The 16630-nt window shown below is 36.0% G+C and overlaps 2 protein-coding genes across 4 annotated transcripts in view; one reads left to right on the top strand and one right to left on the bottom strand.

Moving 5' to 3' along the window:
• LOC119076752 (zwei Ig domain protein zig-8-like) overlaps window positions 1–16630 on the bottom strand; it is a 135050-nt gene that overhangs the window by 46017 nt on the left and 72403 nt on the right. For all 3 annotated transcript variants that reach the window (XM_037183700.1, XM_037183699.1, XM_037183701.1), the window contains 2 exons: window positions 4771–4927; window positions 4635–4700 (listed from right to left, as the gene is read on the bottom strand). In XM_037183700.1, the coding sequence (XP_037039595.1) occupies window positions 4635–4700; window positions 4771–4927 (223 nt within the window). The remainder of the gene's footprint in view (window positions 1–4634; window positions 4701–4770; window positions 4928–16630) is intronic.
• Window positions 9003–11487, top strand: LOC119076744 (nose resistant to fluoxetine protein 6-like). The gene is made up of 4 exons (XM_037183689.1): window positions 9003–9442; window positions 9496–9690; window positions 9746–10135; window positions 10190–11487. The coding sequence occupies exons 1-4, from the start codon at window positions 9027–9029 to the stop codon at window positions 11226–11228; spliced, it is 2040 nt and encodes a 679-aa protein (XP_037039584.1). The 5' UTR covers window positions 9003–9026; the 3' UTR covers window positions 11229–11487.

A 16630-nucleotide genomic window follows, 5' to 3' on the forward strand; every position in this document is an offset into this window, starting at 1 on the left:
AAAAAGTCGAATCGAACTTGAGACAGCTAGCTTTGGTTGATTGATTCATTTCAATCATCAATATTGCCTAGCTCTCGCAAATTTAAAGTTTCAAAACAATTTGAATAGGCCTAAAAACAGAAGAATTTTGTGTTAAACTCGCGTTGGTATGTGTACAGCAGTAGACTGATCATAGACATAGACTGGTATTTCGTACGATAAAATGTGGTCCCCACACCAGTTTGTATACACATTTCGTTAAATTATACGTAGATTTTGTTACTAACATTAACATTAAAATTGCTTGCGCTAATTTGCCCACCAAATTTGCCCACTCACAGTTACAAATATTACGTATTTCATGTCGGGACCACTTTTACGGAATCTGTTCGCAATTTCCTGTCCTGGCATGATTAGTCTAAGGAATCCAAAACTAAAAACGGAAAAATCCGGCCCGCACTGGCTACCAAAAGGCACGTTGCTTAAACAGCTTCACTCAGCAAATAAGAAAAAATGTCCATCTGGGTGTGGGTATGTCCGTTTAGCCCATAAAACTAACCCAAGGCAAACGGTTTCCGTTTGGTAGAAAGTTGACTGTGAACCATAGTCTGGGAACTTGCAGCACACCGTGATTCGCACGATGATATTCGACTCTTCTGTTGTTTTTCAAGGGGAATGCAAAGGCTGCCTTTCTGAACTTTTAATTTACGAAACGGAGATCGGTGAAACAGGTGAGACCAAACTGTCGGCCCGTTTTCTAGTTTACTGTTGCATCGGTTTTATTGCTTTTGTTGTTAATTGGAGGTCTACGGTTGAGTCTAAATCAAAATTTACGATCATATTCAGTATATATATCAAATGAAGTGGATGCTAAAATTTCAGCGTAAACCATCCATTTTCTCTTTGTAAATAAAATTGATAAATTAGTTGCGATATCCAATTTCACTCCGAGGCTAAAATAAAACTTTTCATCGAAAACCTGTTAATTAACTTGATTAAATTTTGAAGCCGAATATAATAGCAAATTTATTTTAAATTGAACATCGTCTCTCGTTTCTAGGGTAATTTGAATGGATATGATTGAGTAAATTTAAAAAAAAAAATTCGGAAAATCAGGGACTGTTTTTAGTGAAAGACTTTCCCATTTTTATCAATATTTTCCTACACTTTTCCTAATTTTCCAATATGGAAAATTCTAAGAAAAATGTGGGAAAATTCTAAAAATATGAAAATAAGGTTTTCCCAAAAATATTCTCTGCTGAAAATGCTGGTAAATGAAACCTAAGATCTAGTGGAATCTTCACAGGTTCACTGTCTAGCTTCCAGCTTGTAGACACTTGATATTTTGTACTTCAGATGCCCCACAATGAATTCGCTGGGCCGTGTTTCGGTCATACTTTCGATCCGGACTGAAAACCCCACAGCCTGTACAGATCTAATTACCGCCTCTTTATAGTGCTCGATGCGCCTTGTAGTAGCAAGTACGGCCCTGGTTCTATCTTATCTAGACGGCAAAAGTTTTTCAGACTGTCTTCCTACTCCCTCCTTCCTAATGGTGGTTTCGAGACGTTGAAATTGCCAAACCCTCAGGGTACAGGTATAATGAACGTATGCGAACCAATTGTTTATAAATTGACATTTAATTTTTATATGCAAAATCTAATCAAAACTGTTCGGTCGGATTGGCTTTCGAATAATGAATAATAAATGTCATTCAATTGTGATGCATATGCTGATGGGAAAAACCAAATTCATAATACACCGAAAATTGGAGACATTTCATGCTAGTTAGACTTAATTCATAATTTTCTTATCGAAATTACCACTCCCCATCCAATAAGTCTGCTAAAAGTGTTTAGTGATTTAACTTTAATAAAAGTATGCAGCCTCGTTAAAACACTGGGAGACGCTAAAGTACTTCTAATAAATAAATTCCACCAATTGATGTTTATTTTATGCGTTCGTAATAATCTGCCCAGCCCTTTTCTACGCTAATTAGAATAATTTTTATGTGCTTTGCACGAGGCGGGCTCATTATGCACGAAAACAAAATGTAAATTGATGGACTTTATTACGTTCGCTCGATCGTACAGCTCTTTTCTACGTAAATATTTTCCTCCGTGTCGCAATATTAAATAACGATTTATTCACAGTAATTTAGTTCTATTGATGTTAACGATCTCCGGCTGGATGATTTGAAAAAAAGATGTGTCTAGCCTTGTAATGATATGAATTGGGTATAGTTGACCCAACTCGAGTATAATTTTTCAAAAAAAGGGTGTATTGCAGTTAAGGCAGTGCCGCTTGGCACAGGTCAAATTCAGCCTAATATAAAAATTTTAAAGTGATATAAAAATCATAGCAAATGCTATCCGTAGTCTGGTTGTCTAGGTCTCTAACACTTTATTCATTTTGAATAACTTGAATTTGACCTGGAGAGGGATTACGGCATCAATTCTGTTTCCTCTATTCCATGTCTGTAACGTGTCAACAGAAAAATTATTAATGTTTTACTCGACTGATTTTAGTCAAATAAAATGTAATCATGTAGCACATGACCTCAGGACTCCGGAACAGTAATCAGTTTTTCAATCGGTACTATAATCTTTTTAAGGGTTTAAATAAAACGTTTCGCATCGTTTCATCATATCTTTTTTCAGGACTCTCATCGCCAAGCCGGTACAGAGACGATAGATCGTGGATTTGAGCAAGGTTCTGAAAGAACCAGATTAAGACAACTCTGAGTTGATCACGAAGGCGATGACACACAAATTGAGTTCAGCGGCTACGAAGTTTATATGAAAAAGGCAACGTAACAAAAACAAAATTCCAAATTTTCCTAAAAAACATTTTCTTCGAGTTGATTTCACACACAATCTGTACTGAGTGCGTTTATCGATTTCGGTGTCACCTGCCCTTGTGGGTGTTCTTTGAGAACCTGGGCTTTGAGCACTATTTCACAGGACTCCTAATGATTGACGCTGTTGTCAAGTCGGTCATTTCTGTCACTTCATCGAACAATATTTTCATGGATCGAAAATTTAATTTCCTAACAAATAATTTTGATTTTTAAATTTCGTATCTCAAAAGACCGACTCGAAGGCAGTGCCATCGCTGATTTTTGCGGTAGTGACGAAAACAATTTCCACAATCTATTTAAAAACTAAGTTCCAGAGTTCTGAGGTCGTGTGGCAATTTATTTGACTAAAATCCCTTCGTTGACACCAGGTGACATCAATCGAAAAATGACGAGCCGTACTCTATCAGGTAGAATTGAGAAAAGAGAACTGATTCCGTAATCCGCCTCCTGTTCCAAGCCCTAACTTTAACTTAATTCATTACTCCGGATACAATTCTGCGATACTCGCCAACTCACTCGTGTATTTTTGAGCAATTTGCATGAATAACTCGCCTTCGGCTAAGAGATACAAACACTTATCTCTACTTTCTACACTTGTCGAAAAGGGAGTTATCGAAGCTTGTTGTTCAATAGAAGTTTGCTTTAATCATTTACTTACTTAGACATACAGTGAATAAGTGAAAAACGATTTTCCCTGCCATGCGACTGGCGATGAAACACTGCAAGGGGTGAAATGTTGAGAAATACAGTTGTGAGTTTCGTTGATTCGAGGCGAAGCCGACGTTAGTAAACATACGAAAACGTGACTTTTCAGTTTTATACCGACTTTTGTAATGGATTTTACATGATAGAGCCGTCGAAAGTTCACAAAGTACAATGATTTTCGACCCGCATGTAAAACATTTTTGTTTGGTAACTTCTCAATGTAAGTATCAGAAGACCAAGGGTGTACGCTATATATTCCCGGGTGCATCAATAAATCAAGTTAGTACTGGAGGGCGGATGGAGTTTACCCACTAGTAAAAGTGAATTTTCTTTCGTTCTGCGGGAAGAATGGGTCAAGTAGAGTTCTGGAGCCTTTTGTGGATATGCATTGCCTCATAATTTAAAATATTTTTGCTGCAACTTTTGTGTCGACCAGAACTAGCGTCACAGCCATTATGCTAATCATGGACCATGTAACTGCCATAACGTCACTTTATCATGAAGCTTCCAAAAAATAGTTTCGTTTTTGGCTTGTTATGAAATACTCCACCCCATTTTTAAATAATTATAATTTGGAACCGCATTTCGAAGTAAAATATGAATTTTAACTGATACGGAATATATTATAAGATATAATGCTGTGCATATAACTCCAAGCAGCACGAGCCACACGAAAATATTTCTCGAAATGTGATTTTCATTTTCTGATAAATTTTTCAATTCCATATTATAATGCGGAGAAGCATGTATTCCGGAGCCCACCGCAAAAACCCCATTACCTTTTCTACCGAAAGCCATAACACGGTTAGTAAATCGCGGAAAGGAAAAATTTATTGCATTAATATCTATGGCAGTTATTGCCCTAAAACTATGGGTTATTAGATACCTATTTACACACACCATATTGTTTCGGTTGAAGGCAATTTTCGCAAAATTTTATTATTTTAATGGCCAAGTTTATCAAAACGGCAACATTATTACCGGGGGGAGGGTGACTGTAATGCATAATCGTCTGACACACACACCATACCTTTACCGATCCCTATTAGTTTAGAATAATTTCAAAATTTGTATTCAAATCATGACTCACCAATAACATTCAGGTGGATGTAATGGCTCATAGGGCTGCTCGTAGACACTTGACATTCATAAATGCCTAAAATTCAATTCATTTACGATTTACATACCAATATAACGTATATATAGATATGCGATGTGTGTTTTACCTGAATCTCTGTGCTGTGGATATTTGATTTGAAGTATCCAATCCTCCGAATGTGGATGATGTAAAGCACGAAAACGTTGATCAGATGTGTATGTATATCGGCCGACAGTTAGCAAATGAATATCACGATGTCGTACCCATGACACCTGTAGTATCGTCTGTAAATAAAACAAAAATAAAAAAAAGATAAATCACATAAATGTAACATACAACAACACACTTTTCATTAGGCTTACATCCACACAACGTGGACCATTATATTGGCTATATGTGAAAATGTGACGAGATGGGAAAATTGGAGTGTGATGGTTGGGGGTGGTGGTTTGGGTAGAAGCTATACATATATTGTTGAATATGATACGATTTTGCGATTTAGCATGCATATATGTGTGTGAAGACATAGGAGAATGTTGTGGATTTTCAAACTGATTTGTTTTTCCTTGTGAACTTGTTTCATTTCATGTCATGTGAACATTAATGTAAAGGCAATGTGTGGGATTTTTTTTTCCAATATTAAATTTGTCTGTTTTTGCAATATCAAAATTTCGCCAACACGAACATTGTTATTTAATTTAATCAATGCAATACCCCCGAACATTCCACATCGGAATATCATCTGTATTTTTTGTTCTCGATTCATATAATTTTTTTAAAAATATTAATTCAACACAACATTCAACGTCAGGCATTTTTAACCGTTAATGAGTGATAGAATTGTGTATAAATAAATGCGAAAAAAAATGTTTCATTAAAATCACAGTCTGCAGCAGGAATATTAATATAAAGTTTCTTGAGAAGCAACTTTTTTTCTCATTATAACAGTATACTGTGTTAATGAGAAAGAAACTGCTTCTGCATCAGACTACTAGTAGTCTGATGCAGAAGCGAACTACACCCTTCTGTGAATCGATTGACGAAACCAAATTAACACCGGAAAGTTTTATTTTTACACCGTTTTGAGCAGAATTATCGTCAAAAGTCTCAACACCAGATATATTTCAACAAAAAACCACCGCACTATTGATCTGTAGAAAGTTTTATGGTAAAAAGCAGATAAACGTTTACCACCCCACCTCCCAATCACAAAATCACCATAAATTAATTCTATAATTCAGTTAGTACAATTTACAATTTTAAAGAAAGTAAGAGCTCAGTAAAACTCCGAGTGTTTTGCAGGTGACATTCAGGAAATGCTTGAAAAAAACTTGGATAGAAAATAGTAGAGAAAGGTTAAATTATTAACTGAGATGAATACAGTTAATAATTTAACCTTTCAGAAACGGCTAGCGTATCTCAGTATAATCTGTTACTTCTTTTGTTTAATATAAATCAGTGCAAAGACTTCGAGTGAGTATCCTATTTGCTTCAACATTATATTTTGATACATATAATGGGTAATTTGAAGGAGAAAGAGTTCAAAGAAAAGCGTGCACGCTTCATACATTTTAGAAATATTCATCATATAGTTTTGAGTACGTAGTGAGTGAGTCTGAATATATTCATTTATTATAATAACTGAAGTGTGGGGCTTTTTGACATACATAATCAGAGAGACGCGAAAATTGATTTTTTAGGTAGCCTGCTGGTCTATTTATAAATCGATTATTTGGTAGTTGACTACCAAAGTGGTAGTTGACTACCAAAGTGGTAACTTCGTATCCAGGTTCTTTCTAAAAAAAAATTTAAGTGTCAAGAACTATTGACTGTTGACTTTGAGTAAGAATGATAAATGTTTCTGGAGATGTAGCCTGCTACCAAAAAACTCAAAATTTGTGCCGTTTTTTGGCACAGAAATGAGAAAAGTACACTGACAAAAAAGTTTCGAAAAACTCACCTATAGCAGGTATCTTTGTCTCCAGGTAATCTACATTATCTGCCGCAGCTGTATTTTTTGTATGGGGCGCTACAGCTGTGACAGCTATTGTAGATTACCTGGAGACAAAGTTACTAGCAGCAGGTGAGTTTTTCAAAAAAAAAAATTGTTACAGATTTTGACATTTGACCCCACTGGGATTGAAGTCGAGTTTCTTGTTGAGAGGCTAGTACGTGAAACATCCGTTTACACACTTATACACACCAAAACCTCATTCCTAAGAGAAAATAATTCGGAAAGCGACAAAAAATAATTGGAGCCGAACTGAATCAATTCCATTTTTGCACTCAATGTGAATGTTACCTGCATTGCATCAGCCAAGTCTGTATGACTTTCATATTTATGGCGATTTTGCCGTTTGCATGAATATTTTCCGAGAAATGTCATAACATCTTCATATGTTTTTTCCAGATATGTACATTATGCGCTGTACATTATTCATAGTCATATTCCATATCCAATCCATTCACAAGTCAACTTTAAAATGTCACCAATTAGGAAGTCTAATACAAAAGCCATTCAGACATCATATATGTTAAAGTTAAGAAATTCATTTAACTTTGGAAACTATTTAAGTTATTTAAGTTGTATAAAAAGCCGGAATATTAAGATTGACGAGGGATGTCTCTTAGCCATCCAAAGTAAAAGTTTGACGATAACAAATGAGATTTTATGTTCTGTTCACGCCATATAAAATATCGTTGGTATATATATATCAGTATACGTATTAACCAATCCATCATAGCGAACGAGGAACATGAAATAGGGAAGAGCATATATTTTCATAATTTTTGTCGTTTTTTTCCCCTAACTCCCATCATCAAAGCTGACGTACATTTACGCTACTTTAATAAGTTTAAAGAACGACCCAGAGAAAAAGCCTATGACAGCGAAATATCGATTGAAATTATGATCGGATATGACGACGTGAATTTAGCCTATATTATCGAAATGTAGTACGTGTTAAAATGAATGATATGGTGATGAGCAAGATATAGCTACTGCTACACCACCGTCTGCACTAGATTAACATCGCGTGTTTTGTCTACTAATTCCACTAATAATCCTCACGTGAGTCATTGATTGTGGTTGCTGAATTATACTGTTTTCACGAACGATTTTGAAGGAAAATTATTGCCGGCGTATAATATATGTGAATAATGATTGGTAAGTCGATGGTAAATGCGGATAATTATTATGGATGTAGAATTTGAAGGCTTCATTACGGAAATGAAATGCATTTTATCAATTCGATCAGCTTGTGAACATGAGTGGTGAGAGAAACAGTACTCGAATAAATCATTCGACACTTCTTTCTTATCATTCAAGCTTTAAATCTGTGTGTCAATGAACCGCACACTCTTTATGGGTACATACAACATCAAGGTGTACACTTAAGTTAATAGCTAATCATCTACTCAAAAACGGCATGACCGATAATAACACATTTTTGACTGATATTAGGGTGGACGACTTTCTTATCTCAGTTATTTCTGATAGCAGTTGTAAGTCCCAACCCGAACTCGTAAAAGTCAAGAAAACAGTCGACGAACGGAAAGTTTTTCTTACATTATTCGAGATAAGGGCTGTTCTGGGAATAGTTATGCAACGGAGTTGGGAAACGTTATCCCTTTGGGTGCCGAGTGAAGCATCTTTTTATCACTCAGCGATGAAAAACAAAACGTCTACCAAGTACCAAGTAAAAATGCTTTTTCGATATGCATTGGCTTGCGGTCCGAGTCACAATTTAAACAACCACTGTTAAAACACAGCGACTTCGTCGCTTATTTCCCGCGGCGTTTAGGAAAAATGTTGTTCCTAACTTATGCTAACGGGCTTTTTTAGCGAATTCGATTCCAGCACTCGCCTTCGCTAAAATTCGCTAAAAATAGTTGTTTATGACATCGAGTGCAAAGTGTTTTATTACACACTAGATATGTAATTGTGACAGGTCACCGCAGGTCGAGTGTGCTTAATAAAAGGATGTCAAAAAGCTAGAAGAATAATTCAAAAATTATACTTCAGGTCTATGTTGTTGTCTCGTTTTCGCTTATATGATAAAATAGAGTACACACTTGTCACTATCAGTCTCGGCAAGTCTCGACTTCTTCGTGACAAGTGTGTAATATATATTATGCAACAGTGGCATAAGCGATAGAAAATGTCTTGGATTTTTATATAAAATAGGGATGGGCGTTTAAATCTTTGTCGTCGTCATACGAGTGAGTTTATCCATATCGCATGAACTTTGAGCCACCCTAATTTATAACATCAATTAGATAATGAAGCATTTATCATCTCTCGCTGTAATACATTTATAACGGGCCATCAAAAATATTTTTTTTGTCAGAAGAGTTTGGACTTTCGACAAATATACAATAGACATGGCTAAATATTCGATTATCATTTTAATGTGTTTCTGTGCAGTACTCGAATCGCAAGCAGCAAATCGCTACGTTGAAGTCACACAAAGTTTACAGCAATCACGAAGAAAATTGGATTTCAATTTCAACTTTAACACAAACATATCCAGCCGTCTGTGCAACACTCAACTCGCAGAATCGCAAGACAGCTTTGAAAAGAATGAACTGTGGGCTAGACAGATCCGGGACGCATGGGGTAAAGTACCGTCAGGAATGCTGTCGGGAAACTATTTTGATCTGGGAAACTTTGATCAGTGTATCGATGTTCGACATTATTCGAACGAAGTGGGAGTTATTGCTGGACAGCATTGCACTTTGATGATTCCGTACGACTTGGGACTTAGCGCTGAGCCAAGATTAGCAACGCCGAGTCGATCGTGAGTAAATAAATTGGAGTTTTAAGTAGTCAACTAATGAACAATGTTTTTAGAACTGACGTCATCCTCCGTGTTGGAATTTGTGTTCCACAGTCATGCTCGCCGGATGAAGTGCGAAAGTTTACCGAGGAAGCCCTTGTCGAAAATTTTAACTTAACTTTGGAGGCGTCCTACGACCAAGACATCATGTGCAGTGCTCGTGATCGCAATCTAACTTACGTTAGTAGTGGTGTCCGCGTGTTCGCTATGTAAGATTGACGAAAATTAGATTAAAAGAACGACTGATGGCATCATTTCTTCCAGTTCCTTTTTTGCCTTTATTCTACTGTTGGTACTGGCAAGCACAATATATGAAATCGTTAGCAACATCATGGGCACTAAGGTGAACGTTGCATTGAACGCATTTTCCATTTACACGAATTCCAAAATCATCTTGACGATGAAGCCTCTGATGCAGAAAGAGATGATGTTTCTGCACGGTATTCGATCGATCGCAATCATATGGATAGTTTGGGGACATGCGTTTTCGATCGACTTCTGGATGGCACCGTTGATGAACGCAAAAGGATTGCTGGACCAAAGTGGCCATCCAGTTGCGATGATTATGTTTGCTGGATATTTGGGAGTTGATACATTCTTGGTACTGTCGTCCTTGCTGATGTCGATGAGTGTGTTCAGGGAACTCGATCAAACGTGAGTGACGATGTCGTCGGTTGTAGTATGAAATAATTCGAAAATTTCTTTCAGGCGTAAGATTAACATCCCAGTTCTGTATTTAAAGCGTTACTTCCGAATCACGGTCCCGTTGGCGGCAGCAATCCTATTTAACGTCGGTATCTATATGAATTTGTCGGATGGCCCGTTTTGGAAACCCGTAGGCGATAAGTTGACAATTTTCTGCGTTGATGGATGGTGGACGAATTTAATTTACCTTGCAAACTATCTGCGGCCGGGACAGTTGTGTTTTGGTCACAGTTGGTATTTGATGGTTGACATGCAGCTGTACTTCCTTTCACCATTAGTTTTGTATCCAATTTGGAGATGGAAGAAGAGAATTGGTTTGATGATTGTGCTGATTTTCGCCGTAGCAAGCAGCTCCGTCATCTACATAATTGTCATGTATTTGAAGCACGATTTTCGCACATCTTTAATGTCAGACACAGGCTCTCTGAAGGAAGTGCTGGTGTACACAACACCAATTGGACGGCTCGGCTCATGGATGATGGGGATACTTGTCGGTTATTTGTTACATTTGTGCGAGGGTAGAACGATCACAATTTCATCGAAACTGGTATCGTTGGGATGGTCTCTTACTACATTGCTATTTTTTACGGTAATTTTCGTACAGTATCCATTGCGACAAGAGAACTATCTTAACAATCCATTAATTGCCGATGCGCTCTACGATGCATTCAAGCCAATTGTTTGGGGATTGGTGATTGGTTGGATTATCATAGCGTGTTACTTGTCACACGGCAACATAATTAAACGATTTTTATGTCTCTCCTTGTGGGCTCCAATTAGTAAACTCTCATTTTGCATTTACCTAATGCATCTACCGGTTCAAGCTTACTTTTTGGCTACATTACGAAGTCCTGTCTACTTCACACCCACTAATGGACTGTATCGTTTCTACGGGAACTTTACCATGTCTTTCTTTTTAGCATTGGTTTGGGCGCTAATGTTCGAATATCCATCATTAAAGATCATTACCGTTCTCTTGTCCCAACGGAAATACCGGCAACAGAGGGAAAATCATTCTCCTGCCGCAGTTCAAACTCAATAGCAGTTCTAAGATTAGTATCTTAAGTGTTACGAAAAATGAATCTTTGAGCGTCAAAGCTAGCATTTTGCACATTTTGATGTACATAAAATGTAATAAATATGGCGAAGACCAAGTACGATGTTTTGGTACTAAAGTCGAGGGGCGGATAAACAAGAAAATCCTCTGTCAACCAAAAATACTTAAGAAATTGTTAAAAGCTAGAAAATCCTTAAAATCCTTTTGCTAAAGCTTAAAATTTTGCAAAAATCAATCCTTGAAAATAGTGGGAATCCTTGAAAATCCAGCACAAACAGTAGAACATATGAAGATTTTCTTTTTGAAAATTCTTTGACACTGAAATTTCCTCGGAAATTTCCAAAAATTGAGATCTCAAAACACGTCATGTTCTTTTTCGTACTTCCTTCGTTCAAATTATAGCTCGGCGCCCACTAACGAAATGTTAAAGAAACTTTAATTTATTGCAATTTACAACCACAATATGGGATACTTTTCCGTGCAAGTGTGACTTTTGAAACTAGAGGTCAATATCTAAAAGATACTTTTTCCAAAGTTTCTGCAGATATTAGTCCGATTGAAAAACTAATTGCTTTATGCTCGATCTGATGGAATTCTTTGAACTTTTTCTTGCGTGATATAGTATTGAGGAAGACGCAGGTTAAGAGTGTCGCCTGGAGAGACTAACGTATTTAGACCAAATTAACGATGAAATGTTCTAACTGCTATGTGTGAGAGTTTCATCGAAATGCCCTAACATATGCTTTGAAAGGTAAAAACAATGTAAATGTTGCCGACAACAAAAATCGTGAAATTTGCCACGTCTACACAGGTAATAGCAAAAGTACTCTCATTACATAAAGATGCTAGCTTCATGCATGTGCATGTTAAGCGAATCATAAAAAAATGAAACAAAGTTTTTGGCATTCGGTTCATTCCGTCACAGAATTGCATAAAATGTTGTATGCTATGTATGCTATGTAATGTTGTATGAATCTTATTACATAAATATCTATTACCGAAGTTCTGAGATCAGTTAAAACATTTGGAGAAGAATCTGAGTTTGTAATTGGGTGAGTCAGCTGCCAAAGAACAAATTCGTTGGTGCTCGTTCATAAGACAATATCAACTTTGAGATTTTAATTTTAGTGAAATGTAAAATGTGAAATAAATTGCTATTAGAAATAAAACAAAAAGTTCTGACATCATGAACTACTCCAAGGCAGCTCTCTGAGAGCTGCCTTGGCTACTCACTGGAATTTTATAAATAACTATTTTTCAAGTGACAGTTGTCATGCTCAATATTTTTGATTATAGGTCGAGACCTGGAATGCCTGGAATATCATTTACATTTCGATGTTATCTGTTATAAAATCTGAACAAATATTTAATGTTCAAGCATTCAATGATCAAAATTTAGTGGGATAATAGTTTCTTCTTAAATTAACTAGCTCTAATTTTTTTCTTACCCTATTTATTTATATTTTTTGAGTATTACAATCACTCGTTACTTCGTCTTAAGAGCCCTCACCCATTGGAAATTTTCTAGCCTACATTTGTGCGCAAAAATATTCGTTTTTTGATGATTTCTCTACACCAAAATCTTTTTTTGAGAAAGTAAAACCATTAAAGCATGCAAAAATGTGTTACTTTTAAGGGAAAAATTGGTTTGTGGTCGATAACTTAACCCACTTGGAGAAACCGTTGCAAAACACATAAATTTACACATTTGCAAAGGTTTCTCCAAGTGCAATAAGTTATCATCCATCAAAAAAAGATTTTGGTTCAGAGTAATCATCAAAAAACGAATATTTTTGCGCACAAATGTAGGCTAGAAAATTGCCAAGGAGTGAGCGCTCTTAAAAATATTTGCACTGCAACAACACAAATAACAAAATTTCGATTTCGAGATCACCTATTTCACATTTGTAACCCAACTTGTTCCACATACCATATTCACGTTATTAGGCAACGTGAACAAGTTGGAATATAAACGTTGAATAGGTGACTTCTTGTTTTTCTCGGGCTGTAAGTGTGTAGATTATGTTTATTGAAAAAAAACGAATGAATCACCGGCTGACACAAATCGATAAATTATAACGCAAAAATGACTTACTTTAAAATTATATGACTTATTGCAAAAGAATAAGAAATATTTACTTTAATATAAAAGGTAAACAAATTTTGACAGCTCCGATCAAAGCTGTTCATTTTTATACTTTTGCATAGAGTACTAACGAAGAGATATTTTGGCTCAGTTAAACCATTTAACTTAAGAGAGCAATGTCAAAATGAGAGAAAACACACCAAAAATTTGTAAAATTGAAACTTTAAATCTCGATTTATTTCCTTCATAAATTTTTGACATTACCTTCAAAAGGCCAGTTAAGTTTAACTGATTTTTGCTTCCCGTTAAAAGTCTATTATATAGTGGTCACTGATTGACAGATACATTTTTGGTAGATTGGAAACGTATGGAATTTGTCATATATACGAGACATATATACAAAGTATTTTGACATTGAGTTTGTTTATACTTCTCCGTACATTTCATCTTTGTTCCTCAAATAATTCTGTCAGTCTTTACGCAGCGCTCAGTCGGTGAATGCACATTAACTAGCAAATATTACATTTTTGTTTCGGTATTTGGACTGATCCAAATTATATTAAATAGTAACTGGCGAACTGGTAACTGGTTCTTAAATAAGGGGAAAATTGAGCGTAAGGCAACTAAGAAACAAGTGGTCCTGTAAAACGAATACACCAAACACTTAGTATGCCAATAGGAAATATCGGTAACCACCTCCATTTACTGTTTCAATTCAGTGTTTAAAGAAAATATGACGTACAATTGCAGAAAACCGAGCTGCGGCTATCAAGCAGGGTCTAACGTACCTGTAGTTACAATTGGATACGAAGAAATTCCCTTTTTCATCAGACTGCTTCGGAGTCACAAGACATGATTTTCAATCACCCTCAAGCTTGCCAGAATTTCCATTCGGTGATCTTCACGAAACGTTTAACTTATATCTTCTTTTGCTTCATGTACACCAACATTTGCCATCGAGTTTCCGCACCAAACTCATTGAGGCAATGCGTCCAAGTCAAATAGCGCCTGTGAACTTTTTCGGCGACATAAACGGCGATTGTGAAAGATTTCCAAATGATCCGGAAACGACATCAGTTTGTTATCATGCGCTATTAGCAACGAACACCGTCACTCAATCGGAGCTTGCACCATTATCTCAATATGTCTGTAAAAATGTCAACGATGAAGGTGTGCTTCAATTGTACTGCGTTCCCAAAGGACATCCGCGTTACAATCGATTGGATGCCGTTTGCATCATCAATATGCTAAGATTTTCCTATGCACAACAACACGAGAGTTTTGTTCAACGTTCCGAAGATTATGTTTTCAACTGGTTAAACAGTGGAGACTACAAATCGGGTACGACCTACTATCCCAGTTGCTATACATTTTTGTATTTCTGTTCGTTGTTGGCATCCACAAATTATAAGACTAAGATAAGATTCATGGATACGCTACGACGTGAGTTCAATCAAATCAAACAAGAAGATTTAAAATATCCGCTGGACTACGCTCAAACCATATTAACGGGCGCGAAAATTGGATTTTATGATGAAAATCTAATTGAAAAATTACTGGACATGCAAAATAAGGACGGGAGTTGGCCGGCCGATGCCTTGTATGCAACAAATAAAACTAAAATCTATTTTGGATCGAAATCCATTTCGACGATATTATCGGTTTTAGCACTCATGGAAACAATCCAATTTCAGTAACTAGGTCATAAGAATACGTTTTAGCTAAAGTGTTCCGTACTGTTCTAATGTTCTTTGTAGAGTAGAGATGTTCTCCAAACCCCGATTCGTGTATTTGGATCAGCCTCAGTTTATTTTTACTGAGCGTTAAATGTTTAAAAATTTTGTTGTTGTTGTTGTTGAACTTATGTAAAAATATAAATCGATTCCAAACGCCCACAAACATTGGCTCCTTAAAATTTAGTTGCGAATGATATTTAGTAACTTGTTTCAATGTTGCGAGAACCGAGGACCGAGAGTTATTTAGAAAATCCTTTGTCAGACAAAAGAAAAGAAAAATCTTGAAATTCGTAGAAAATCCACAAAAAATCCTATGAAAACCACAAGCAAATCATATTAAAAGAAGAAAATTTTCGAAAATCGAAAAAAAATCCTTTGAAAATCCATCAAAATCATTAAAAAAAATCCTCTGAAAATCTTTGGAAAACGATAGAGAAATCCTCGAAAATCCATTTGTCTTTGTGGATGGTCAAGTCTAGCGAATCAGAAACGCTGTGAAAATTTTTCGTGACTAGTAATAAAATATCGCGCTAATTCGTCGCTAATTTCTAACGTCGTTTAGGAAAAGCTTGGTTCTTAACTTATGCTAAAAGACTTTTTTAACTAATTCGACTCCAGCACTCGCCTCCGGCTCGAGATGGAAAGCTATCATTCGCTAAAAAAGCATTTTAGCATTGCGTTAGGAAAATAATAAATAATTATTCACATCATTTCATCACCAAACATTCGAGCTGGGTGTGTAGGTTCAATGCGGTTTGCCTTCACAACTTTACCTTCATGCGTACGTTTTGAATGTTAGTTACATTGTAACTAAAACTATATTGGGATAATTAGTTGTGTAAATTTAAGTGCAACAAGGTCGTACATTTAGCAGTTATCTATGCTTATGTAGAAAAATAAATATTTTGTCAGTCGACTAAATTAGAATTTTTATTTTCAAGAGATGCAAAATAGTCTTACACGTGAACAATGATCTTTTATATTTGTAGGCATGAATAAATGATGATGTATTACTGTCTAACAATTTATTTACTATTGGGACACGTTAGTACAGTCAGAAAACAAGCAGATCTTACAATTTTTCAACAGAATGGTATACCTAGATTAGTGGCTCTTTAGTGATGCTGCTAGTTTCACACCACTTTGATCGATGTTAGCTTGTTAGTTATTTGACATGTAAATTAAACATTTTGACCTACAACTCGTTATGATTCTGATACAGTTTGATTTAAATCCACCTTCATGGCAAAATAATATTAGAGCGCGTACTTAAACTCAATGTCTTCGCGGAGCGACATTAGACCATACACCAGACGAAAGTAGCTTAGAAATCTTTGTTTTTCCTTTTTTATTTTTCTTCAACACACACAGAATCCACCAGACCCGCCCACCTGAAATAAATAACTGTCGCGGTGCTTTTTTTATCTGGATCGATTAAAGGCGCCCCAGTTCTTTTCAGTTCTTTATTCTTTGCGCTCGATTTTCTGGTGAAACAACTTCACTTTGCTCAAAATCCTTAAAATTTTACAGCAGTAAAGTTCATTGCAAATGCAATAGAATTATAC

This window comes from Bradysia coprophila, unplaced genomic scaffold, assembly GCF_014529535.1.
Source record: "Bradysia coprophila strain Holo2 unplaced genomic scaffold, BU_Bcop_v1 contig_232, whole genome shotgun sequence".
Lineage (NCBI taxonomy): Eukaryota > Metazoa > Arthropoda > Insecta > Diptera > Sciaridae > Bradysia > Bradysia coprophila.